Consider the following 27,101-nt stretch of genomic DNA (forward strand, 5'->3'; position numbering starts at 1 on the left):
TGAAGGGTCCTTTTCCCATTTTGAAGATGAGCACACAGGTAGAGGGCTTCCCCAATGGTGCAGTGGGGAAAGAATCTGCCTGCAATGCAGGAGTTGCAGCAGACCGGGGTTCGATTCCTGGGTCAGGAAGATCCCCTGGAGGAGGAAATAACAACCCACTCCAGTGTTCTTGCCTGGAAAAGTCTCACAGGACGGAGAAGGCAGGCGGGCTACAGTCCATGGGGTCGCAAAGTCAGACATGCCTGAGCATGCACAATAACAACACAGGTAGAGAGGTTAATTCACTTGCCCAAGGCTACACAAGTAAATGGTAAAGCCTGATTTGAACCCAAGTAATCTGACTTCAGAATACATGCTCATATTTCTATGCTATCCACAAAATCAGGGTTGAGGTCAGGGGAACTCATGCAAATTGGAAAGGAATAAAAGGAAAGGTAGGCAGAGTATTAGCCAAGGGTCTCATTGGTATAACAGACTCCAAAAAAAGTGTTCTGAGAAATGGAATGTGTTCTGCACTGTATATATTTTTAATTCAGCTGCACTGGGTCTTCATTGTAGTATATGAGGTCTTTAATTGTAGTGTCAGGGCTCTTAGTTATGGTCTGTGAGATCTAGTTCCCTGACCAGGGATTGAACCTGAGCCCTCTGCATTGGGAATGCCAGAATCTTAACCACTGGACCACCAGGGAAGCCCTTGCTCTGCATAGTTGCTGAAGAGGAAAGTTACAGAAGCCTGAAACACCTCCAGGTTTGGATGTGAGAGTTTTCGGCACACACCAAGTACAGTGACTGGGTGGGGAAGCCCAGTTTAGCAGCGAGCCTAATCTTGAGGATTGCCAACCTCCCTAGGACTTTTCTTGGGTTTTTCCTTTCATTTTCTGTGTCAGGTTTTTATGGTTGCTCTACTGAGAGATTGATGACACAGTATTATGGCTAGTTTTTGTTGGGATTTTCAGGTTTTAGAGAAACCAATCAGAGGTAGTAGTCAATATTAATATTTCTAATATCCATACCAGTGGCTAGTGACCCTGTGTTCACCCCAGATTCCAAGGCATCCAGAGAGGTCAGTTCATGGGGCCCCAAACCTTCCTGCTTCCTTCTTGGGGCCCTGTCACTGAACAAGACCTGGGCTGGTGAGGATGGGCTCCAAAGACTGATGATGGCAGGAAAGACAAAGAAGGGACATCCTGGTGGATGCTTAGGCAGAGATTAAGCCATCTCTACTTTCTCGTGGAGCCCCTGGAACCCTCTACTTCCCCACACCTTTTTCTACCTTTCTTTCCTCTTCTGCTATATTTTCCCTTTCCTTTCATGCTTACATGGCCCCATCCACAAAAACAAACACTGTTCCCTTAGAGAAAAGCTCACCCTGCTAAGTGGGGAGAGCAGTAAGGGAATCTCAGGCTTGGGGATGGCCAGATGAGCTCTACAGTTCATTGTAGATGGTCTTAGGATGAAGTCTCCAAGACAGAATGGGCCAATGACTTCGCTGTTGGTAAAGAAAAGGCTCAGAAGTAACACCTACAGAGTCGTGTTTCCATTTGAGAGTCTTCAGTCCAAGGAGGTGGCTCAGTTGGTGGCTTAGAAGACACCTGCTAAGCGAGCCCCGCCTTCAGTACTGCCCTGAGACTTCTCCTAGGCTTTCCCTTTCTTTCTCCCAACCTCCTCAGGTTGTTCTAGTTGTTCAACCTTGGGACTGTTGACATAGGTGGATTTTTTTCCCCTATCCTTGGAAACACTTGTTAACTCTTGTCTCTTTGATAGCAGCCATTCTAACAGACATGAAGTGATCATTCTGATTTTGATTTGCATTTTCCTCATGATTAGTGATATTGAGCTTCTTTTCATGTATCTGTTGGCTGTTTATATGACTTCTTTGGAAAAATGTCTATGCAGATCCTCTCTCAGTTCAGTCACTCAGTCGTGTCCAATTCTTTGCGATCCCATGAACCACAGCACGCCAGGCCTCCCTGTCCATCACCAACTCCTGGAGCTCTTTTGTAATTGGATTTATTTTGCTATTGAGTTTTATGAGTCCCTTCTATATTTTGGATGTTAACTCCTTATCAGATATACAGTTTGCAGATATTTCTCTCATTCTATAGGTTGCCTTTTCATTTTGTTGATTGTTTCTTTGGTTGTGTAGAAACTTTTTAGTTTGATGTAGACCCACTTATTTTTACTTTTGTTGCTTTCGGTTTCACAGCCAAAAAAATTGTTGCCAAGGTCAACATCAAGGAATTTTTCCCTATGTTTTCCCACCTGGGAAGCCTGTGGGCTTGTCACATATGGTCTTTATTATGTTGGAATATGTTTCTTCTGTGGGGCTTCCCTAGTAGCTCAGCTGATAAAGAATATGCCTGCAATGAAGGAGATCCCAGTTCAATTCCTGTGTTGGGAAGATCCCCTGGAGAAGGGCATGGCAACTCATTCTAGCATTCTTGCCTGGAGAATTCCCATGGACAGAGGAGCCTGGTGGGCTACAGCCCATAGGGTTGTAAAGAGTGGGACACGACTGAGTGACTAAGCACAGTACATGCTTTTCAAGTAGTGACATCAACAGAGCTGTGCTTGAGGAAAATTATCAGACAGCACTGTGTGGAGGTGAGAAGGGACTAACACTGTGGGGATGGTGAGAAGGCTTCTATGATAGGTCAAGCAAGAGGTATTGAATGTTGAAGGCTTGAACGATGGATGTGACCATGGGAGTGAAGGGTAGGGGACAGGTGCTCCAGATACTAGAGAGCTGGACTCTACCGCCTCATCTCTGGAGGGAATGCATGGGGCAATGAAGAGAAAGTGTCAGAGCCTTAAGACTAAAAATAATACAAATAGAAATTGGGAATCCTGGAGGAGAAACAGTTTTAGGAGAAAATATGATGTGTTCTATCTTGGATATATTGACTATCTGGCTCAACATCTGGCTGAAAAGTACTTAAGGAAATTAGAAAGACAGGATAGAGCCTCAGAAAATGGTCAGGTCAAGGGATATAGATATTTGAAATAGTCAAAACACCTCAAGGCTTTTGATTCACATTCAATTTAGGCCTATGTTTTGGGATTCTGCTTGGCCTGGCATATCTCTCTTTCAAGTTTAGTCTTACTATGTGGTGATTGAATAGTAATATGTAGAAAGGCTGTGGTTTCCAAGCTTCCTCCTCACGGGGGACATGGATTCTCATCTTTGAATGGCATCAGGAAATTACCCTTTTAGTCAGTAAACAGGCAGGATGAAGCTCTGTTAGTACAGTGTACCAGAGAATGACAACTGGGCAGAACAGAGGCAGTTGGCTAGAGAACACAGGACTCATACTGGAGAGAGCAGAAAACCTGGGGGAGGGGAGAGAATACGGAGGCAGTGGGAGGAGGGAAAAGGAGAGAAAGAGAAGAGCAGGGAGGGACCAATCAATGTCTTTATCCACTGTTTTCTCCCCTTCACTGGCTCCTCGAGTTCTATTCACCTCAACAGTTCTGGACCTAATTATAAAAAAATGATTCTCTCCAACACCAGCTAGGTGTTTCACAATTCAACTCAGTTCTGACGCTAACGACAAGGAGACAACATTAGATTCCACAGGTTAAGGGTTCAGTCCTACAACCCTACTACTCTCTTCACCCCTCACTTCAGACACCAGTTATAAGCCCAGATTATCACCCGTGCTTCTGATGGATGGTAGATTGAAAGATCCAGCAACCCCATCCTTGGGTTTAATTAATTTGCTATAGGGGCTAACAGAACTTACAGAGGGACATTTTACTTATCTGATGACTGGTTTATTATAAAAGGATATAACTCAGGAGCAGCTAGACGGAAGAGATGCTTAGGGCAAGGTCTGGGCTTCCCTTGTAGCTCACTTGGTAAATAATCTGCCTGCAATGCAAGAGACCCAGGTTCAATCCCTGGGTCAGGAAGATCCCCTGGAGAAGGAAATGGCAATCCACTCCAGTATTCTTGTCAAGAACCCCATGGACAGAGGAACCTGGCAGGCTACAGTCCATGGGGTCGTAAGAGTTGGACATGACTTAGTGACTAAACCACCATCATGGGGAAATGACACAGAGCTTCTGTGCCCTCTCCAAGCCACCCTCCCTGAATCTCCGAATGTTCATCTGGAAGCTCTCTGAACCCTATCCTTTTTGGTTTTGGTGGAGACTTCATTATATAGGCATAATTGATTTAAATCAGTGCATGCTTAGTCGCTCAGTCGTGTCTGACTCTTTGTGACCCCATGGACTGCAGCCCACCAGGTTCCTCTGTCCATGGGATTCTCCAGGCAAAAATACTGGAGTGGGTTACCATGCCCTTCTCCAAGGGAACTTCCCAACCTAGGAATCGAACCAGGGTCTCCTGCATTGCAGGCCAATTTTTTACTAGCTGAGCTATCAGGGACGCCCCTTAAATCATTGGCCATTACTGATTAAACTCAATCTCCAAATCCTCTCCTCTCCCTGGAGGTCAGGAGGTGGAACTGAAAGTTCCAACCAGTTCAGCCCAATGTAGAACTCTACTGGGCAGTCTTTGTTCAAGGACCCTCGTTGGCCTAGTTGAGACTTTCTCAGGGCTGAACTGCAGTTTAAGTTTCTTCTTTTTAAATCCTTTTTTCCTTCTCTTTCTTGTTTCAGACCTGTATTGGCACCCACTCCTGCACTTTCCACCTTTAGTCTTTTTAGGTATTTTCCCCCAGTGAGTGCCTTGCATGTCTGTTTCTGTCTTGGCATCTGAACTGACACACAGGGATATTGATAGGATCTACCTTAATGGGCTGTTATGAAAATTCAATGACTTAATATATATGAAATGCTTATAACAGGACCTGTATGTACTACAGCACGTGCTTTGCAAGTGTTAGCTGCTTTTATTATGCTTTTGATCTGAAGTTATATTTTATTCTCATTAGGAAACCTCTCAGTTCTTAGACTGGCTTGGAAGCCTCTCCTGAATGCTCCAACAGCATCTGGCCCTCACTTCTATTATGGTTGGCCCTCCATATCTACTGGTTTTGCACCTGCAGATTCAACCAACCACAGATTAAAAATATTAGGAAAAAAATTTCCGGAAAGTTCCAAAAAAGCTAAACTTGAATTTGCTTCATGCCAGCAACTATTTACATAGCATTTACACCACATTTACAACTAATTACAGGCATTTACATTGTATTTTCACCTATTTCCATATCATTTACATTATATTAGGTATGATAAGTAATCTAGAGATGATTTAAAGAGGATATTCATAGGTTATATGCAAATGCTATGTCATTTTACATAAGGGACAGAACATCCTCAGATTTTGGTATTTGTGAAGGGTCCTGGGACCAACCCCTTATGGATACCAAGGGATGACTGTATATCGCACTGTTTTCTTGTCAGTCTTTACACTTAGACCATGAATTCAATGCATAATGGAATCTTGTTTTGTTCACTTTTGTGTATCAGTGCTTTACATTGTGTCTGACTCATAGTGGATGTTGAATTGATGTCGTTGAATGAAAATGATTCAGTGGAGTCTTAACAGATGAGTATTATTTGTCAAATGGATGAGAGCTGGGAAAGAATTATAGACAGAATTGTATATTGGGGCATGAAAAGCCTGTACTGTGTGGGTTATTGAAAGGTGCTTATTACAGCTAAAGAGTAGGGTGTAAAAGAGGGTGGTCAAAGAGGAGGCTAAGAAAGAAATCTGGGACCAGAGCACTGGGGAGACCTTAAAGCCAAGCTAAGGTAAACATTGTGTAAGCCTTGTGATGTCCTAGTGGGTCCAAACCCATCTATTAAAAAAAAAAGCTTTATTTATGGCTGATCTGGGTCTTCGTTGCTGCACTTGGGCTTTGTCTAGTTGCGGTGAGTGGGGGCTTCCTCTCTGGTTATGGCACATGGGTTTCTACCTGTGGTGGTTTCTCTTGTGGTGGAGCATGGGCTCCAGGCATGCAGGCTTCACGTGGGCTCAGTAGTTGTGGTTCTCAGGTTCTAGAACACAGGCTCATAAGTTGCAGTGCTCATGCTTAGTTGCCCCATGGCACGTGGGGTCTTCTCAGGCCAGGGATCCAACTGGTGTCTTCTACACTACAAAGTGATTCTCAACCACTAGACCACCAGGGAAACCCCTACACCCATCTTTGACCTCTATCTATGACTTCCCAGGTGGCTCTGTGTTAAAGAATCCACCTGCCAAGGCAGGAGACACAGGAGATTCAGGAGATTCGAGTTTGATCCTTGGGCTGGGAAGATTCCCTGGAGAAGGAAATGGCAACCCACTCCTGCCTGGGAAATCCCATGGACAGAAGAGCTTGGTGGCTTCAGTCCATGGGATTGCATAGAGTCGGAAACGACTGAGCAACTGAGCATGCACATGACTTTATGAGTCATATGTTAGTTCAGCCAGAAACTACAGATTGCCCCCAAAAGGTGGATGTTTCTCTAGAACTATGTACAGAAGTGTAGGCATCTCTGAACATTCATTTCAACAATGCATATGATTGGTCTATATTTCCAAACTGCTTTGGCTGCAATGTCTCACCAAACTGTTGGATCTCTTAACTAATCTCTTTGCCTTCATCACACCCCTGTTTAATCCATCCTTCATTCCCACTGTGAGACAGATCTTTTTAAAGCTAAATCTGGCCATCTCAGCCTTCAGTTTAATACCTTCTAATGGCATACCCTTGTTGCCTATAACATACATCCAGATTCCTTAGTGTAGTTTACAGGACCCCTCCTGGTCTGACCCTTTACCACCTCACTTTCCATTTCTTCTTCCATATGCTTTCTACATCACCTAAACTGCTTGTAGGTATCAGGAAGTTTTATGCTGCTCACTCCTCCATTCATGTACACATTATTGCTGCCTGGAATGTCATTTCATCCGTATCCACTTTTTGAACTCTTTAACTATTTTATTAGAAGTATTTCAAAAATCATCGCCTCTGTGAAGCTAGGTCTAACTTAGCAGGTAGTGGGTCACTCTCCTTTATAGCTCCATCAGACTGTGTATACTTCTGTTTGGTACCTACCACATTGCAATGCAGTTGTTTGGTTACTTCCCTGACTCCCCTCTCTAGACTGTGGCTAGAGGGTAGGACCATGTGTTAGTTAGTACAGAGTCCTAGCACATAGTGCAGTGGTTGGCACATAGTAAATACTGGTTAAGGAAAAAAGGAAGGAATAAAATGAAAGCTGTTCTTTTTCTTTTGAAGGAAGTCCTCTCACCATGTGGCTGTACCTGGCAGTCCTCTTGGGCCTGTACTACCTCCTGCGCTGGTACCGAGAGAGGCAGGTGGTGAGCCACCTCCAGGACAAGTTTGTCTTCATCACGGGCTGTGACTCGGGCTTTGGGAACCAGCTGGCCAGGCAGCTGGACCTGCGAGGCTTGAGGGTCCTGGCTGGGTGTCTGACGGAGCAGGGGGCCGAGCAGCTGAGGAACCAGACATCAGACAGGCTGCAGACAGTGATTCTGGACGTCACCAAGACAGAGAGCATCGCTGCGGCCACTGAGTGGGTGAAGGAGCGTGTTGGGGACAGAGGTATGGGCAAGTTTTTTCTCCTTTCATTTACTCAGGCGTGAAGATGTTAACATTTTATGTGCATATATATTACACATATATAATCTCAAAAGCAGGGCTTGAAAGACTGGCTTTGTCATTTGAAAGACAGTTGTGATCTTTGGCAGTGTGTTTTTTTCCTTAACAATGTTTGTATTGAAAAATGAACCCAGTAGATTTCAGATTTCAAGGCTATTATCTCACCTTGCAAGTGAAGTATTTACAACTACAATCCTTTTCTTCACAATTCTTTACGTTTGAAGAATTTTCAAGAGGTTCTTAAGGATCTGCTTCTTCTGCCCTTCCTTGAAGCCAGCCTTTGATCATCTATTCTTTTTTTAAAACAAGTTTTCATTTTATTTTTTCTAATTAATAGGCTGTATTCCTTAGAGCAGTGATAGATTTACAGAAAAGTTGGAAAGCACTGAGTTCCCATATGCAACCCCCCTCTTATAGTTTCTCCTATTAGTAACATCTTGCATTGGTGTGGTACATTTATTACATTGATAAACTGATGTTGATACATTAGCATTAATGAAAGTCTATAGTTTACATTAGGATCCACTTTGTGTTGTATGGTTCTATAGGTTTTGCCAAATGTAAAATATCCTATATTTACCATTATAATATGATGCAGAATACTTTCAGTGCCCTAAAAATCCTTTGGCTCCACCTATCTATCTCCTCTGCTCTCCCCACCTCCTCCAAAATCCTGGCAACTGTGCAGCCTTTTACTCTTTCCATCTTGTTGTGAAGTTACTCATTTGTGTTATAATATGATGCAGAATACTTTCAGTGCCCTAAAAATCCTTTGGCTCCACCTATTCATCTCCTCTGCTCTCCCCACCTCCTCCCAAATCCTGGCAACTGTGCAGCCTTTTACTCTTTCCATCTTGTTGTGCAGTTACTCATTTGTGTCTAACTCTTTGCGACCCCATGGATTTCAGCACACCAGGCCTCCCTGTCCTTCACCATCTCCTGGAGCTTGCTCAAACTCAGAGATGCGATCCAACCATCTCGTCCTCTGTTGTCCCCACTCTTTCCATAGTTTTGCCTTTTCTCAGATGTCATGCAATTGGAATCATATTGGATATAGCTTTTTAGACTGGCTTCTTTCATTTAACAGTATGCACTTAAGGTCCCTCCGTGCCAACCAGCCCATTCTGAAGGAGATCAGCCCTGGGATTTCTTTGGAGGGAATGATGCTGAAGCTGAAACTCCAGTACTCTGGCCACCTCATGCGAAGAGTTGACTCATTGGAAAAGATTCTGATGCTGGGAGGGATTGGGGGCAGGAGGAGAAGGGGACGACAGAGGATGAGATGGCTGGATGGCATCACTGACTTGATGGACATGGGTCTGGGTGAACTCCAGGAGTTGGTGATGGACAGGGAGGCCTGACGTGCTGCGATTCATGGGGTCGCAAAGAGTCGGACACAACTGAGTGACTGAACTGAACTGAGTACTCATTTAATTTTATTACTGAATAATATTCCACTATATGCACTGCAGTTTGTTTATCCATTCGCTTACTGAAGGACATCTTGGTTGTTTTAAATTTTTTGGCAATTATGGATAAATCCACTTTTCTAAAGTTCATTTTGGATATTATCCAAATCCTCTTTGATCCCCTTCTTCTTTCTCTACTTGTTTTATGATTCTTTAGGTCCTGATAATTGGACCTATTAGATATTTATTCATCCAATGAGTTCTAAAATAGTAATAAAATTATTTTTTTTGGATTGAAGAATGTTTATTTTTTTTAATTTACTTTAAATTAGAAAACTGATTTTAAAATATTACTCCTACCTGAGGATGTTCTTGACTCCAGAGTCAGAAGTTATGGTTAGTTATAGCCTCTATGCTGTATATAGTGGTTTATTTCTACTGTATCGTTATTATTATTGTTAATGTTTTCCCACCTGTTAGAGAGTGTTCTCAAGGACATGGATATCTCTTAACCATCACGGTATTCCCAGTTTCTAACATGTTGTCTGATACATGTTAAGGGCTCAACAAGTGTTGAATGGATCTCATTTACGCATAGTTTAATCTATTACCTTTATGCTCTTGATTTCTAAATTATTTCTTGTTCATCACACCTGAATTTCCAACTACTTGCTGGTTTTCTCAACTGGAAATTCTACTGGAAGCTCAAACTCACCAAATCTAAAGGAGAACTCTTATTGTCTCATCTTCACCAAATCTGCTTTTCATTTTGGTCCTTGAGACTGATTCTTCTCTTCTCCCTCCAATCCCAGAGCTCAAGACAGGAAGTTATACTTTCAGTCCTTTGGAAGTACTTTCTGTTTCACCCTTAAAGTGATAATATAGCCATTTAATCCAGAAAGAGTCTTTTTACTAGACTCCCTACCTTAGTGGGCCTTGGACTTCATATCTTCTAATTGTGTATATTTTTTGATGCTATAAATACTGAAGTTCAATTCACACTGTTTGGCAAATTCCCTCAAATCAAAAGCTATCATTAAGGTTCTATTTATCCTCCCTGGATTCCTGCCTTCTCTTTGTTTTTGGCTTGACCTTCTTTTATGTTCTTACTGATAGATGTGTTTAAGATTGAAAATACATATTTTGATTTAAGATTGAAAAAGTATATTTTGTCTAGCATTTTTAGCTGTTTTCAACAGGAAGATTGATCAAGGTAGAAGAAGTCTGTCATTTTTGTCTGAAACTAAACTCCTGCTTTGATTTTTATTGTTTTAGGGCTCTGGGGTCTGGTCAACAATGCAGGCATTTTTCACTCACATGGCTATGCTGAGTGGATAAAGATTGAGACCTACAGGGATACCCTTAGGGTGAACCTCATTGGTGTGATAGAGGTGACCCTGAGCATGCTTCCCCTGGTCAGGAAAGCACAGGGGAGAATTGTCAATGTCTCCAGCATTCTGGGAAGAATTGCTTTCTTTGGAGCAGTCTACAGTTGTTCCAAGTATGGAGTGGAAGCCTTCTCAGATATTCTGAGGTGAGACTCTAAAGTTAAAAACAATCTAGGAGAGTGGGATGGGGAGGGAGATGGGAGGGAGGTGTGGGAAGGAGGGGACACGCTTGATTCTTTTTGATGGATGACAGAAAACCACAAAATTCTGTAAAGCGATTATCCCTCAATTAAAAAAATAAAGTGGCAAAGAAACCCCCAAACAAACAAAAGCAACCACTGAGCACTTAGATATGTCTTAGTCACCACTACCTCCTAGTCACTAGTCACTTTCACCTACATTATTTTATTTCATCACTTCCAAAATCTGATATGTTTACTAGATATTATGTATTAGATAATATTCAAATATTATTGTTTACTAGATATTATTGCTAGTCTGTTTCATACAGAAAGCTGGGGCTCAGATTTAGTATCTATTCAAAGTTCACCTGCAACAACGATGATTTGGCAGAGCCGTGTTTTGACCGAAGTCTCTGTCTCCTGTCACCATACCACATTTTAACTCTCAAGATATATCCTTGGTAAAATTTTCTTTCTGAAGAGAGGATGACTGTCCTCTTTCCTCCTGTCCTCATCTCTTCACAGCAACCCTTTCTGGTGCTCATCTGCTTGCAGTTAACTTATTTCATCCCTTTATTCTGTATATCTTCTCTTTATCTAATGGTTTCTTTTTTTTCTTATAACTTTAGTTTGCCACAACCCTCTAATGGCCCTGCCTCTACCTCCTGGCTTTTTAAAATACCTCACTTCAGCTTCCTGCTCCTCTATCAGCGGTTCTTTCTTTTTATAGCTCCCTTCATATTTTAATTTCTGAGACAGAGAATCCTGTTGGGCTTGAGATCGTTTTTTTGGGTATTCTGTATGACATTGCATGATGTGATTTTTTTTGCACTTACTATCTGTTAGGCACTGCTGTGAGTATTTTACATCTAATAAATCATTTAATTTTCATAGCAACCCAGTGAGGAAGAAATTATTTTTATCCTTATTATATATCTAGGGAAACTGAGGCACAAAGGTTCAGTAATTTGCCATGGCCATCTTGGTAATAACAGGCTGAGTCACTGTCCAGTCCTAAGAAGGGCTCTTCTCCCATTAAGGACCCTTCCTGGTCATGCCAGCTGTAGACATGAGGATGCAGTCACACGGTACAGAATAGTGCTGCACAGACTCTCCTTTAGCACAGGCTGACTCTAGGGGCAGTTTCTCTTAGAAACAAGCTACGAATATTACAGACATCATGAATTAACTTCCTATGGCAGTTGTAATAAGTTTCCACAAGTAATTTATGGTGCATGGTGTCTTACAACTGCTACTGCTAAGTCACTTCAGTCATGTCCGACTCTGTGCGACCCCATGGACTGCAGCCCACCAGGCTCCCCCATCCCTGGGATTCTCCAGGAAAGAACACCGGAGTGGGTTGCCATTTCCTTCTCGAGGGCATAAAAGTGAAAAGTGAAAGTGAAGTCGCTCAGTCGTGTCTGACTCTTATCGACCCCATGGACTGCAGCCCACCAGGCTCCTCCATCCATGGGATTTTCCAGGCAAGAGTACTGGAGTGGGGTGCCATTGCCTTCTCCCTGTCTTACAACAGCACACATTTATTCTCTCACAGTTCTGGAGTCTAGAAGTCTGAAATCAGCATCACTGGGCCAAAGTCAGTTGTTGACAGGGCCATGTTCTTCTGAAGGCTCTAGGAGAGAATCTGTTACTTGCCTTCTGCTTCTGGTGGCTGCTGGAATTCCTTGGCTTGTGGCCACATCAACCTCTGCCTTTATGGTCACTTTGCCTTCTCTTCCTCTGTTGGTCTTTGGATCTACCTATGCCTCTCTTATAAGGACAGTTGTGATTGCATTTAGGATGCACCCAGATCACCTGGCATAGTCTCCCTAGCTTAAGATCCTTAACTCAATCAAACTTGTAAAGTCTTTGCCACATAAGGTAACATTTACAGGTTTCAGGGATTAGGACCTGATATGCTTGGGAGTCATTATTTAACTTACCACATGCCATGACTGGTATATATCTAATATAATGTGCATATCATATTATCTGCTTAGGAAAGGAGTAGGGAAATAACCAAGGACATTACATGAGTTGTTACTGTATGGCAGGCATCTTTCCTGGCTTCCTGCCTATCCAACATTTTGACCACCTCCATGGGGCCGCTGCCTGCTGATTTACCACTGCTCATGCCTCTTGGACTCCCAGGCCAAGAGCAAAGACATGCCCTTCCAACCTTTAAATCATTATTTAGTTCCTGTAGGAAATTCCAGTTTGCCTTAATTATGCTAAGGATAAACAGAAAAAGGAAGTTTTGTCCCCCATTTGAGTTAGAATTTTAAAGGTGATGGAGATGTGGCGTGTGGGGAATGTATGAGAAAGCTGCAAGGGGAAGTGAAATGCAAAGGGCCAAAGCACCCCTGGCTTGCCTAGCCCCTCCTTCTGCTCCAATACACACAGGTACCTGGAGAATCATTTTCTGAAGCTTTAACTTGAAAGGTTTTAGGCTTTGGTTTGATAAGGGAGGGTTTTCCTTTAGAGCAGTGGTTCTTAACTTTTAGCATGCCTCAGAGTCACCTGGAAGGCTACTTTGGACAGATTGTTGGTTCTTACCCCCAGAGTTTCTGATTTAGTAAATTTAGACTTGGGCTCAGTAATCTGCATTCTAGCAAGTTCCCAGATGCTGATGCTATTGATCTGGGGTCCACACTTTGGGAACCATTCATTCCTTTAGAGGATCACGATGCTTTGTGTTTTATATTCTTATGAAACACTGCTCCAAACTTTTCTCCTTGACATTAGCTTGGGCTTCATCTTCTCTAGCAAGGTGCTCCAACCTCTAGAGCAGGGAGCAGCCCTCATCACTGTCCTGGAGTACTGAAAGAATACCTCACAGGGTGCACAATGCCATCTTACTTCACGTGGTGAAGGCAGCACTTCGCATAGTGCCTGATACATACACGGCCCCCTGATGAATACTTTCGAAAATGTTTTTTGAACTAACCCGAATATTCTGGAGTGACCAGTGACTTGTCAGTTTAATGCCCACGTCATATTCCACTAATGGTCTCTTGCAGTCTTTGAACACACTGTAATTTTTCACAGCCCCCTGCTTCTGTGAGTGCAATTCCATCAGTATGGTATTCCACTCCACTCTTTCTTCACTTGGAAATTTCCTCTTTATCCTTGGAGGCTCAACTGAAACATTTTCTCCTTACTGAAGCCTTCTTTGACTCCCTCAGAAAATCTACATCCTCTTTTCTACTTATGTAGCCCCATTAATACCTTGCCTTTATAATTCTTTTGACTTGTATTGCAATTATTTGCTTATTTATCAGATTCACTCACTGTGGGTTTTTCAGGGGTGGTGAGCAGAGTCTTAATTTACTGAGATTGTGCATGCAAAACACTTAGCCCAGTAGATACCATAAAAACATTAATTTTCCTTATTATTCCTTGTATTCTTCATTTTTCCAGTGTATAGCACATGGTTGAAAGTGAACAATTCTGTTAAATAAATGGATGTGGAGTTGAATGGTTATGGTAGTTTGTATAATCATATCCCAATTATTGCACCTAGGGATGTGTAAAATTTTATTTTGTTCCCCTCCATTTCTTTATCTTTTAAAATATTCAGTAAAGGTGTTTTTATAACTATTTTGTTTTGTTTTCTCCTTGAAAACATTGAAATTGTGGTATCTTTCAGTCAGAGGAGTTAACTTGAGGGTTTTTTTTCCCCTAGGCGTGAGCTTCAACATTTTGGGGTGAAAGTCAGTATGGTTGAACCTGGCTACTTCAGAACAGCAATGACAGATTGGCAGAAGTTCTCAGAGATAATGAAACAAATCTGGAAAGAAACCCCTGCGCATATTAAGGAGACCTATGGACAGAAGTTTTTTGATGCCTGTGAGCTTTTCTTTTAATGGCATGATGGATAATCTTGCACGAAAAGGGCAAAGGCGGTTGGTAGAGACAGACTGGGAGATCTTCTAAGAATAAATCACCTTCAGTAAAGCCTTCCCAAGACAAGAGGGAAGGTTCAGGAAGGTCCCAGCGCCTTCATAGTTGGTGTGGTGATGGCTGTTGTGGCTGAGGAAGAGGCCATACAAGCAGCCTCAGGCCAGAGCTTGCCCTGCCCTGTCACATATGGGCCTGGACACCTGAGCACCAGGGAGGTATTATGTGGTTGGAAACATGGAGTCTCTGGATTTTGTGAGGGGGTGCCTCTTCACAGTTTGAAGGGGCTGGTGTGGGAGGCCTGCTTAGTTGAGCATTCAGTATTATCTACTCTTTGGGTAACAGCCTAGCCACAAACTCCACATTTTATTATGAGAGGAGGGAGGGTGCATATAGGTGGGGAGAGGTAAGTGGATTAGGACAGGATTTGCAGGGCACTGTCGGCCATTCCCAGAGGTTGGACCTCATGTGCAGGCCGTGGGAGTCTTGCAGGAGTGAGAAGGTTCAATTTCATGGCATGGAGGAGGATCGGTTTTGGGGGAAGAGGGAGGGCTTAAAGAAGTCCTTTAAGTAGAAGAAAGTCATGCACACTAGTGTGGGGTGCACCTTCCTGGGGAAGTTGTGGAGTCGTGTCCGACTCTTTGTGACCCCATGGACTGTAGCCCACTAGGCTCCTCCATCCATGGAATTTTCTAGGCAAGAGTACTGGAGTGGGTTGCCATTTTCTTCTCCAGGGGATCTTCCCAACCCAGGGATCGAACCCGGGTCTCCCACATTTCGGGCAGATGCTTTACCATTGCCACCAGGGAATCGCTCCTGGGGAAGGGGTACTTTTTTTTCACATAAAGAATTTAGCAGCTTGCCAAGGCCAAAGGGAGCAGCTCTCTTTTCCCATTCACAAAAAGGCTCCGTGGCAGGTAGCAGTAGCCCTGGCCTTGACTTTGGGTGATAGCTCAGTACAGAGAAAGGAGAAGGGGAATGTGCACATGGAAGACTCCTGACCTCCAGCCCTGTCTTCTGGGTACATTAGGCTTAGGGGGGTGACTATCCACAGAGGGGAGAGAAATTGGATCAAGGAAAGACTGATAGAAAACTTCCTGAGCCTCTCAGAATACAAAGCTAGGGAACTACAATTCCTAACAAGTCAGGCAGCCAGCTGCTCTTCTGAGCTCTTCTCTACCTAAAGTTTTAAACTATTAGAGAATTTGTCTCCCCTTGTGGGTACATATATTTGACAACAGAAATCAAAGGACAAGAGAATTTACTAAGAAGTGGCTTTATGTAAAAGGAGGGATATATGTATTTAATGATTTAAAGGAGTTGAAATTGTTCATTTATTTGTCCCTAGATCAGAATAATTTAGATCAGTGCTATCCAATAGATATATGAGAACCATATATATATAATCTTATATTTCCCAGTAGATACTTTTTAAAAAAAAAAAACCAGGTTAAATTAATTTTAATACATTTTACTTTCAGTTCAGTTCAGTTCAGTTGCTCAGTTGTGTCCGACTCTTTGAGACCCCATGAATCGCAGCACGCCAGGCCTCCCTGTCCATCACCATCTCCTGGAGTTCACTCAAACTCATGTCCATCGAGTTGGTGATGCCATCCAGCCATCTCATCCTCTGTCGTCCCCTTCTCCTCCTGCCCCTAGTCCCTCCCAGCATCAGAGTCTTTTCCAATGAGTCAACTCTTCACATGAGGTAGCAAAAGTACTGGAGTTTCAGCTTTAGCATCATTCCTTCCAAAGAACACCCAGGGCTGATCTCATTTAGAATGGACTGGTGGGATCTCCTTGCAGTCCAAGGGACTCTCAAGAGTCTTCTCCAACACCACAGTTCAAAAGCATCAATTCTTCGGCACTTAATCCCATATATATATCCAAAATACTATCGTTTAACATTTATTATCAATATAAAAGTTATTGATAAGATATTTTATATTTTTTCCCTATTAGTCTTTGAAAATTGATGTGTAGTTTACATTTACAGCACATCTCAACTGCTGCTGCTGCTGCTGCTAAGTCGCTTCAGTCGTGTCCGACTCTTAGCGACCCCATGGACTGCAGCCCACCAGGCTCCTCGGTCCATGGGATTTTCCAGGCAAGAATACTGGAGTGGGGTGCCATTGCCTTCTCCGCATCTCAACTGGGATACTAAATTTTCCTAGGAAGTACTTCTGTATTTGGATTAATACAACTGATAGTTGCCAGAAGCATTATTCATAATAGCCCCAGAGTGGAAACAACTCAAATGTCCATCAACTGTTGAAGGGAAAAACAAAATGTGATATAACCATACAATGGAATATTACTTGGCAATAAAAAAAATGAAGTACTGATACATGCTACAGCATAGATGAACTGTGAGAACACTTTGCTCCCTGAAAGGAGCCAATCACAAAAGACCATGATCTATAATTCTATTTATATGAAATATCCATAAAAGGCAATCTGTAGAGACAGAAAGTAGATTACCATTTGCCTAGGGCAAGTGTGGGTTGTCAGGAAATGGGAGAGTGATTGCTAATGGGTATAAGGTATCTTTTTGGGATGATGAAATGTTTTAAACTTAGACTGTGGTGATGGTTGCATAATCCTGGATAAACTAAAAGTCATTGATTTGTATATTTTATTTTATTTATTATTATTGTTTGATTATGTCACTTGGCTTGTGGGATGTCAATTCCCTAACCAGGGACTGAACCCAAGTTACAGCAGTGAAAGCACTGAATCCTAACCACTGGATAACCAGGGAACTCCTTGATTTGTATACTTGATTTTAAAAAATTTTTATCTACTTATTTGTTTTGGCTGCACTGGGTCTTGTTTGCTGTGCATGGGCTTTCTCTTTAGTGGTGAGCAGGGGCTACTTTCTGGTTGGGGTGCCGTGGGCTTCTCATTGCCATGGCTTCTTCTGTTGCAGAGCATGGACTCTAAGTGCACAGGCTTCAGTAGTTGTGCCTTGCCAGCTCCAGAGCACAGGCTCAGTGCTTGTGGTGGCCAGGCTTAGTTACCTGTGGCATGTGGGATCTGCCTGGACCAGGGATCCAAGCAAACTGAATTCTTAACCACTGGACCATCAGGGAAGCCCTGATTTGTATACTTGAAATGGATGATTTTTACGAATGTGAATTATCTCAATAAAGATGCTAAAAAATTTCCAATTGAAAAGTAGATTCACATATCTATATTGTTCCAAACATATTTAAAAATTTTCCAATAACAGAATTAAGCTTTAAAATTAATTAAATTTTAAAATTCAGTTTTCAGTCATACTAGCTATGTTTTATGTGCTCATTAGCTACATGTGGCTAGTGGCTGTTATACTGGGAAGCATAGGTCCAATAGGCCTAATTCTTGTGGAACTGAAATGTAGTTAGACTTCTGTGACCTCATGCAACAGGATCTTAGAAATATAAACAATAAGTTGAAAGTGAAAGTGAAGTTGCTCAGTCGTGTCCGACTCTTTGTGACCCCACGGACTGTAGCCTGCCAGGTTCCTCTGTCCATGGGATTTTCCAGACAAGAATACTGGAGTGGGTTACCATTTCCTTCTCCAGGGGATCTTCCCAACTCAGGGATCGAACCCAGGTCTCAGGAATTGCAGGCAGACTCTTTACCGTCTAAGCCACCATGGAAATCCCTAAACAATGATTGCTAACCACCATTTTTCATTTTGTTTACAGATCACGATCTCATGAAACAAGGGCTGCTGAGTTGTAGCACAAACCTAAACCTGGTCACCGACTGCATGGAACATGCTGTGACATCCGTGCATCCCCGCACTCGATACTCAGCTGGCTGGGATGCTCAGTTTTTCTTTGTCCCTCTATCTTATTTGCCTACATCCCTGGCAGACTACATATTGACTAGATCTTGGCCCAAACCAGCCCAGGCAGTCTAAAGAAAAATGATTTGATGGCCCTTGAAATGAAGACAAAAATCTGAAATTGATGATTCTCTCTGATCCTAATGCATAATCTATAATTTTTCTAGCAATCAACTTTCTTGCTTAAACTCATTTATCTGACACCATCCGAGAACCAACATGTTGATGTTATAGATATCCAAAGCTTACTCCCTTTAGGTGCTAAATCGCTACTATTTTAGCCATTTTTGCATGACAGTGTTTCCAAAATGCATCAATCTTCCTTGCCCTGTTAGAGTAGACTAAAAACAGTTAAGCTTGTTTTGATGTTATTTCTTTAGGTAAGTGAATAGCTGTTCTGTGCTGTGATCAACTGTTGCTTAGGGACTATTGAGAAATGTGGGTCTGTTAATTCTTACTTGAAATGGGTCTGTACTTTGGTACTTTTAATAAATGTTTAATTTCATCTTCTTCCTATTAGCCAGCTGTTTTTGGATATGTTTCTCCTTTATATCAAAACCAATACAATATTGTAAGGTAATAAGCCTCCAATTAAAGTCAATAAATAAATTTTATTAAAAGAAGAACTGATTATTAATTTTTAATATTTAAAAGTAATGTAGTTATTAATTTAATATAGTTAAATTTAAAAGTAATATATGCTTAGTTAAAAATTCAGTTATTACTCAAAAGCTTAAAAATGAAAATATAATTGTTTCCCACCTGCATTGCTGCTCCTCAGAGATGAGTGCTTTTGACTTTCAGCTATTTCTTCTGGTATATATCACTGTATTTTTTAATAATATAGTTCATACCATTCGGAGAAGGCAATGGCAACCCACTCCAGTACTCTTGCCTGGAAAATCCCATGGATGGAGGAGCCTGGTAGGCTGCAGTCCATGGGGTTACTACAGTCGGACACGACTGAGCGACTTCACTTTCACTTTCATACCGTTATTTCTTGATTTATTAATTTTAGACATTTTTTTATTAATTTCCTATTAGGATAAATGAGAATTTAGCTTTTCACACCACTTTCCTGACCATTTTCTTTATCTCCATACTTCTTTCTTTTTTCTTAAATTTATTTTTTATTGAAGTATAGTTGTATTACAATGTATTAATTACTGCTGTACAGCAAAGTGACTCAGTTATACATACATATATATATACATACTTTCTTTTTCATATTCTTTTCCATTATGGTTTATCACAAGATATTGAATGTAGTTCCCTGTGCTATACAGTAGGATTTTGCATGTATTACTTAGCCATAAATGGTACACGCATATATATAATGGAATATTACTCAGCCGTAAAAAGAGTGAAATAATGCCATTTGCAGCAACACTGATGAACCAAGAGATTATCATATTGAGTGAAGTAAGTCAGACAGAGAAAGACAAATATGATATTGTTTATATGTGGAATCTAAAAAAAAGGGTACAAATGAATTTACCTACAAAACAGAAATAGAGTTACAGCTGTAGAGAATAATCTTAAGGTTACAAGGCGGTAAGGGAGGGAGGGATAAATGAGAAGAATGAGGTTGACACATACACACTACTACACATAAAATAGAGAACTAAGAGGGATAGAGCACAGGGAGCTCTACTCAATACTCTGCAATGTCCAATATGGGAATAGAATCTAAAAAACTGTGGATATATGTATATGTATAACAGATTCACTTTGCTGTACACCTGAAACTAAAATAATGTTGTGGATTAACTATACTCCAGTAACAATTTTAAAAAATCTTTTACAATTCTTACAGTTTTGAAGAGTATGCTGTGCTGTGCTTAGTTGCTCAGTCATGTCTGACACTGTGACCCCATGGACTGGATTGAACCCAGGTCTCCCACATTGTAGGCAGATTCTTTACTATCTGGGCCACCAGGGAAGACCAAGAATACTGGGGTGGGTAGCCTATCCCTTCTCCAGGGAATCTTCCTGACTTAGGAATCGAACCAGGGTCTCTGCATTGCAGGTGGATTCTTGACCAGCTGAGCTACCAGGAAAGCCCTTTGAAGAGTATGTGCTGTGTGTGTGCTTAGTCTCTCAGTCATGTTCAACTCTTTGTTACCCCATGGATTGTAGCCCGCCAGGCTCCTCTGCCCATGGGGATTCTCCAGGCAACAATAACTGGAGTTGGTTGCCATGCCCTTCTCCAGGGGATCTTCCCAACCCAGGGACTGAACCTAGATCTCCTGCATTGCAGGTGGATTCTTTACTGTCTGAGCCATCAGGGAAGAGTACAGGCCAGTTATGCAAAGTGTCCCCCAGTTTGGACTATGTGATCCATTCTCATGATCAGATCCAGGTTATGCATTTTAGCAGAAATGACATAGAAGTGCATCACTGTGTCCCTCTCAGTGCATCCCATCAGTAGGCACAGATGTAAGTTTATTTCAGTACTGGTGATGTTAAGTTTGAACCCTTGGTTAAAGTAGTCTGCCATGTTTCTCCATTATAAAGCTAACTTTTTTCCTATGTAATTTTGTAATTTTTGTACACTAATAAAAAATTTTTAAAATATCATACAGCTTGGAGATTTCACAGCAAATATAAACACCTAATACTTGTACAAAATAGTAAAAGTAAAAATAATATGGCAAAACCAACACAATATTGTAAAGTTAAAAAATAAAATACAATTAAAAAAATAATGATCAAAAAGATCATGATCTTGATATTTCAGAAACACAGAAAGTTATCACCAAACACCTTCTGAGTTTTGGCATAGTTTTTACATTGTATTTTCCATTAAAAGAAATGCTTATATTGAAAAAAAAAGTAATTTGTCAGGATATTTCAACATTATATAAATGCCCCATTCCTCATCAAACTTTTACCCACTCATTTTAGAATTATTTATAATTCTTTTAAAATCAGTTCTTATTATGATGGTTGCAAATGGTGATTTTTAGCTCTATACTTTCATCTATGTTTACTAGTTGAAATTTCCATTCCCTTTATTTTTTTATTTATTGTAAGAATGGATTCATGGATTCTTATTTTATTCAATTAGTTATAGACCATTTATGTCATAATATGTTTCATATTTTTATAACTCTTATAACCATAGCACTTAAAAAAAGCAATCTACTTGTTGGAGTTCAATATTTACTTGTGGTTCTTTTTGTCTTTAAACTGAAAACATATTTAGAACTTCTAAATATTGGGTTATTTTTTCCTTCCCATTCAATGTCTTTTATTATTCATTTGGGGTTTCCCTGGTGGCTCAGCTAGTAAAGAATCCTCCTGCAATGCGGGAGACCTGGGTTCGATCCCTGGGTTGGAAAGATCTTTTGGAGAAGGGGTCTGGCTACCCACTCCAGTATTCTAGCCAGGAGAATTCCATGGACTGTACAGTCCATGGGGTTGCAAACAGTTGGACCCGACTGAGTGACTTGCACTTTCATGTTTTCATTACTCATTTGAAGTATAATTTGGCTCATTCTTTTCCTGTTAGTATTTAATTTGGTATCATCCCCCACTCCTGCATCCTTATTGATATAATTTTATTTTGTGAATCCATAAAACATTAACATGATTCTAAAGTCCAACCTGAATTATTTTGAAGAAATCTCAGACATCATACAGAGACTTAAAATGTTGCCATTTGTAATAGCAACAACAAAAATTAAGGTACCTAGGAATAAATTTAACAAAAGATATATAATATCTTCACATAGAAAATTATAAAATTTTATTTTAAGACATTAAAGAAAGTTTTTGTAAGTGTAAAAAGATACAATATTCAGGAACAGGAATTTTTGAACATCAGGAAAAGGTATAGATGTATCAACTTCCTCCCAAATAATTTATGAGTTCAATGTGCTTCCAGTCCAGTCAAAATTCCAGCAGCATTTTATTCAAATTGGGAAGCTTGTTTTTAAATTTAATTGGAAGAGCAGAAAGGCATGCAGAACCACGAAAATTTTGGTGAACAAGTTGAGGAAAACTTGACTCCCCAAGCATTAAGATTTACTATAAAACTGTATAATGTGCACAAAGTAAAGACGGACAAATAGATGTTAAGAACAGAGTGAGGAGCTGATGCACATGTGGAAACTTGGTATGACAGCAGTATCATAATGAGGTAGTGCGGAAACGATCAGTAACGGTGATAAAACAACAGTTTTTTCTTAAAGAATATATTAAAATTAGATCCCTACCCCCCCTCCCACATTAAAAAATGAATTCCAGAGGAACCAATACTTAAATGTGAAAAGCCAAAATTTAAAACTGTCAAAACCTTGAGAATATATTATGTCTTTAGGATAGGAAAGGCTTTTATATAAGATACAGACACAAAAACTCAATCATAAAAGGAAGACTATCAAGTCTGACTATAGTTAAAATTCTTCCCAGGTGGCACTAGTGGTAAAGAACTTGCTTACAAATCAGGAGACAGAAGAGATGCGAGTTCCATCCCTGGGTCGGGAAGATCCCCTGGAGGAGGGCATCCAGATCCACTGACTTGGCAACCCACTCCAGTATTCTTGCCTGGAGAATCCCAAGGACAGAGGAGCCTGGAGAGCTACAGTCCATAGAGTTGCAGAATCAGACACGACAGAGTGACTAGGTGACTGAGCACAGCACAGCTACATCAAATACGTACCTTGGGGTTTCCCTGGTGGTCCAGTGGTTGGGAATCTGCCTTGCAATACAGGGGATGTGGGTTCAACCCCTGGTCTGGGGACTAAGATCCCACATGCCATGGGGCAACTAACCCCACGTGCCACAACAGAGAGCCAGTGTGGCAGCTAAGACCATAGATGGCAACCGCATTTATTATGAAGCCAAATAAATAAATAATAGTAAAAAATACATACCTTACATAGGTCAAAAGACAAGACGCCGGTTGGGAGGTACAGTTGCATCAGAGGTAACCACAAAGTCTTACTGTTAAAAATAGAACTCCTTGAAATTAATAAACAAAAAAAATCTTGGTAGAAAAATGGACAAAGGAAAAGAAAATCTGCATGGCTAATAAACATTCAAAATATGCTCATTTTAATTAGCAATTGGAGAAAAGCAAAGTAAAATCATAGCAAGATGCAATTTCACATTCATCATACTGCAAAAAATTAAAAAACCAGCCAATACAAAGAGTGAAATTGTAGATCAAGGGGAGACCCTACACTTCTGGTGCAAGGGTTAATTTGTAAAATCTTTTGGTGAGCAATTTGGAAAATATTTGATGAAGTTGAAATGGATTTGCACTCTCATGCATAGCATTAATATCATGTACACAAAAAGATTAGTATGAGAATCTTAACTGCTCTATTGTTTGAATCAGGATAAACTGGAGACAGTTTATCTGTCCATTCACAGGAGAATGGATAAACTGTAGTATGTTCATAAAATGGTCAGTCTATCTGTCTCTGTCTCAGTATTTCCCTGTCTATCCATCTGATGCTTAACATGAATAAAGTTAAACTATGTGTATTAATGTGGGTAAAACTTAATAACATAATAAATGAAAAAAAAATAAGTTGCAGAAGATATGAATACTGGTATGATATCTTTTGTTTAAAGTGTTAAAACCAGCAGAAAGTGTTATATACTATTTATGGATATGTAGCTATATAGGAAAAGTACTAAAGATTTTATTAGGATAAAAAACACCAAATTCATGATGGTAATTACCTTTGAGGTTTGAGGAAGACTATATTGGAAATGTCAATTGAAATAATAATACTATATTTCCCAAGTTTGGTGTTCGATACACAGTTCAGCTCAGTCGCTCAGTCATGTCCGACTCTGCGACCCCATGAATCGCAGCACGCCAGGCCTCCCTGTCCATCACCAACTCCCAGAGTTCACCCAGACTCACGTCCATAGAGTCAGTGATGCCATCCAGCCATCTCATCCTCTGTCGTCCCCTTCTCCTCCTGCCCCCAATCCCTCCCAGCATCAGAGTCTTTTCCAATGAGTCAACTCTTCGCATGAGGTGGCCAAAGTACTGGAGTTTTAGCTTTAGCATCATTCCTTCCAAAGAAATCTCAGGGCTGATCTCCTTCAGAATGGACTGGTTGGATCTCCTTGCAGTCCAAGGGACTCTCAAGAGTCTTCTCCAACACCACAGTTCAAAAGCATCGATTCTTCGGTGCTCAGCCTTCTTCACAGTCCAACTCTCACATCCATACATGACCACTAGAAAAACCATAGCCTTGACTAGACGAACTTTTGTTGGCAAAGTAATGTCTCTGCTTTTGAATATGCTATCCAGGTTGGTCATAACTTTCCTTCCAAGGAGTAAGCGTCTTTTAATTTCATGGCTGCACTCACCATCTGCAGTGATTTTGGAGCCCAGAAAAATAAAGTCTGACACTGTTTCCACTGTTTCCCCATCTATTTCCCATGAAGTGATGGGACCAGATGCTATGATCTTAGTTTTCTGAATGTTGAGTTTTAAGCCAACTTTTTCACTCTCCTCTTTCACCTTCATCAAGAGGCTTTTGAGTTCCTCTTCACTTTCTGCCATAAGGGTGGTGTCATCTGCATATCTGAGGTTATTGATATTTCTCCCAGCAATCTTGATTCCAGCTTGTGCTTCTTCCAGTCCAGCGTTTCTCATGATGTACTCTGCATATAAGTTAAATAAGCAGGGTGACAATACACAGCCTTGATGTACTCCTTTTCCTATTTGGAACCAGTCCGTTGTTCCATGTCCAGTTCTAACTGTTGCTTCCTGACCTGCATACAGATTTCTCAAGAGGCAGGTCAGGTGGTCTGGTATTCCCATCTCTTTCAGAATTGTCCACAGTTTATTGTGATCCACACAGTCAAAGGCTTTGGCATAGTCAATAAAGCAGAAATAGATGTTTTTCTGGAACTCTCTTGCTTTTTCCATGATCCAGGGGATAATTGGCAATTTGATCTCTGGTTCCTCTGCCTTTTCTAAAACCAGCTTGAACATCAGGAAGTTCACAGTTCACATATTGCTGAAGCCTGGCTTGGAGAATTTTGAGCATTACAGGTGTATCTATATGCAGGTCAGGAAGCAACAGTTAGAACTGGACATGGAACAACAGACTGATTCCAAATCAGTAAAGGAGTACATCAAGGCTGTATATTGTCACCCTGCTTATTTAACTTATATGCAGAGTACATCATGAGAAATGCTGGGCTGGATGAAGCACAAGCTGGAATCAAGATAGCTGGGAGAAATATCAATAACCTCAGATATGCAGATGACACCACCCTTATGGCAGAAAGTGAAGAGGAACTAAAGAGTCTCTTGATGAAAGTGAAAGAGGAAAGTGAAAAAGTTGGCTTAAAACTCAACATTCATAAAACTAAGTTCATGGCATCTGGTCTCATCACTTCATGGCAAATAGATGGGGAAGCAATGCACAGTGACAGACTTTATTTTCTTGGGCTCCAAAATAACTGAAGATAGTAATTGCAGCCAGGAAAGTAAAAGATGCTTGCTCCTTGGAAGAAAAGCTATGACCAATCTAGATAGAATATTAAAAAGCAGAGACATTACCTTGCCCACAAATGTCCTTCTAGTCAAAGCTATGGTTTTTCCAGTAGTCATGTATGGATGTGGGAGTTGGACTATAAAGAAAGCTGAGGGCCGAAGAATTGATACTTTTGAACTGTGATGTTGGAGAAGACTCTTGAGAGTCTCTTGGACAGCAAGGAGATCCAACTAGTCCATCCTAAAGGAAATCAATCCTGATTTCCCATCAGGGAAGGACTGATGCTGAAACTCCAATGCTTGGCCACCTGATGCAAAGAACTGACTCATTTGAAAAGACCCTTATGCTGGGAAAGATTGAAGGTGGGAGAAGGGGACAACAGAGGATGAGATGGTTGGATGGCATCACTGACTCAATGGACATGAGTTTGAGTAGCCTCTGGGATTGGTGATGGATAAGGAAGCCTGGAGTGCTGCAGTCCATGGGGTTGCAAAGAGTTGGACACGACTGAGCGACTGAGCTGAACTGACTGAACTGAACACAGGTGCAGATGTTAATTAACATATATACTGTTTTGTAGTACTCAAATATTTAGTAATTAAAATTAAAAAGAACTAACAGTCTGTGTAATCTCAAACTATAGGAACAACCTCTTTAAATACATTTTCCTATGCTTTGTGTGTGGCTGGCTGGTCAACTAAGTCCCTTTAGTCACTTCCAACTCTTTGCAATCCCTATGGACTGTAGGCCGCTAGGCTCCTTTGTCCATGGGCTTCTCCAGGCAAGGATACTGGAATGGGTTGCCATTCCCTTCTCCAGGGAATCTTCTCAAGCCAGGGACCGATCCTGGGTCTCCTACATCTCCTGCACTGGGCAGGTGGGTTCTTCCCCTGCACCACCCGGGAAGCCCCCATGCCTTGTGTGTAGTACAGTTACAATAAAATGTGGCTGTAAATAATAAACTTTTTTTCAAAAGAGAGTAGTTATTTTAATATACTTTTATATATTCTCATTTTAGTGGATATTGTTGGAAATTTTAGTGAGGCCAAAGACTGTTTTTAAAAATTTGTTCAAGTAGATCATTAACAGACAGACTTTTCTATCTTGTCAACTGATTGAGGAGTGGAACATTTAGAGGGCACCAGCATTATAAAATAGCTTAGCCCCTGGGAAGGAAAAAATCAGTAAATATGTCAATAAAATGTTAATCTCTAGGACCTTGTCTAAGTTATTTGATAACCCAGTAGTTATTAAATAAATACTTGCTGAATGAAACAAATATAGGAAATATAAAATTATGTGAAAAGTAAAGGCTTTTTTTTCTGATGCTTT

At 41.0% G+C, this 27,101-nt stretch overlaps 1 protein-coding gene and 1 non-coding gene across 2 annotated transcripts; one reads left to right on the top strand and one right to left on the bottom strand.

The window, feature by feature from the left end:
* Positions 1-615: 615 nt before the first annotated feature.
* On the bottom strand, positions 616-689 carry TRNAG-CCC (transfer RNA glycine (anticodon CCC)). Its single transcript has one exon. It is a non-coding gene; the product is annotated as a tRNA-Gly (tRNA).
* Positions 690-7,207: 6,518 nt separating this feature from the next.
* LOC102283510 (17-beta-hydroxysteroid dehydrogenase type 6) lies at positions 7,208-18,608 on the top strand. Its single transcript, XM_005903457.3, has 4 exons — positions 7,208-7,520; positions 10,262-10,520; positions 14,242-14,405; positions 18,149-18,608. The coding sequence occupies exons 1-4, from the start codon at positions 7,208-7,210 to the stop codon at positions 18,364-18,366; spliced, it is 954 nt and encodes a 317-aa protein (XP_005903519.2). The 3' UTR covers positions 18,367-18,608.
* The last annotated feature ends 8,493 nt before the right edge of the window (positions 18,609-27,101 follow it).

This window comes from Bos mutus, chromosome 5 (genome assembly GCF_027580195.1).
Source record: "Bos mutus isolate GX-2022 chromosome 5, NWIPB_WYAK_1.1, whole genome shotgun sequence".
Taxonomy (NCBI): domain Eukaryota; kingdom Metazoa; phylum Chordata; class Mammalia; order Artiodactyla; family Bovidae; genus Bos; species Bos mutus.

Bases quoted from the DNA above. Each gene is read 5' to 3' on its own strand.
- LOC102283510 (XM_005903457.3), top strand. From the start codon at position 7,208: ATGTGGCTGTACCTGGCAGTCCTCTTGGGCCTGTACTACCTCCTGCGC. The intron at 10,521-14,241 runs GTGAGACTCTAA...TTTTTCCCCTAG, and splicing joins GCCTTCTCAGATATTCTGAG to GCGTGAGCTTCAACATTTTG. The intron at 14,406-18,148 runs GTGAGCTTTTCT...TTTTGTTTACAG, and splicing joins ACAGAAGTTTTTTGATGCCT to ATCACGATCTCATGAAACAA.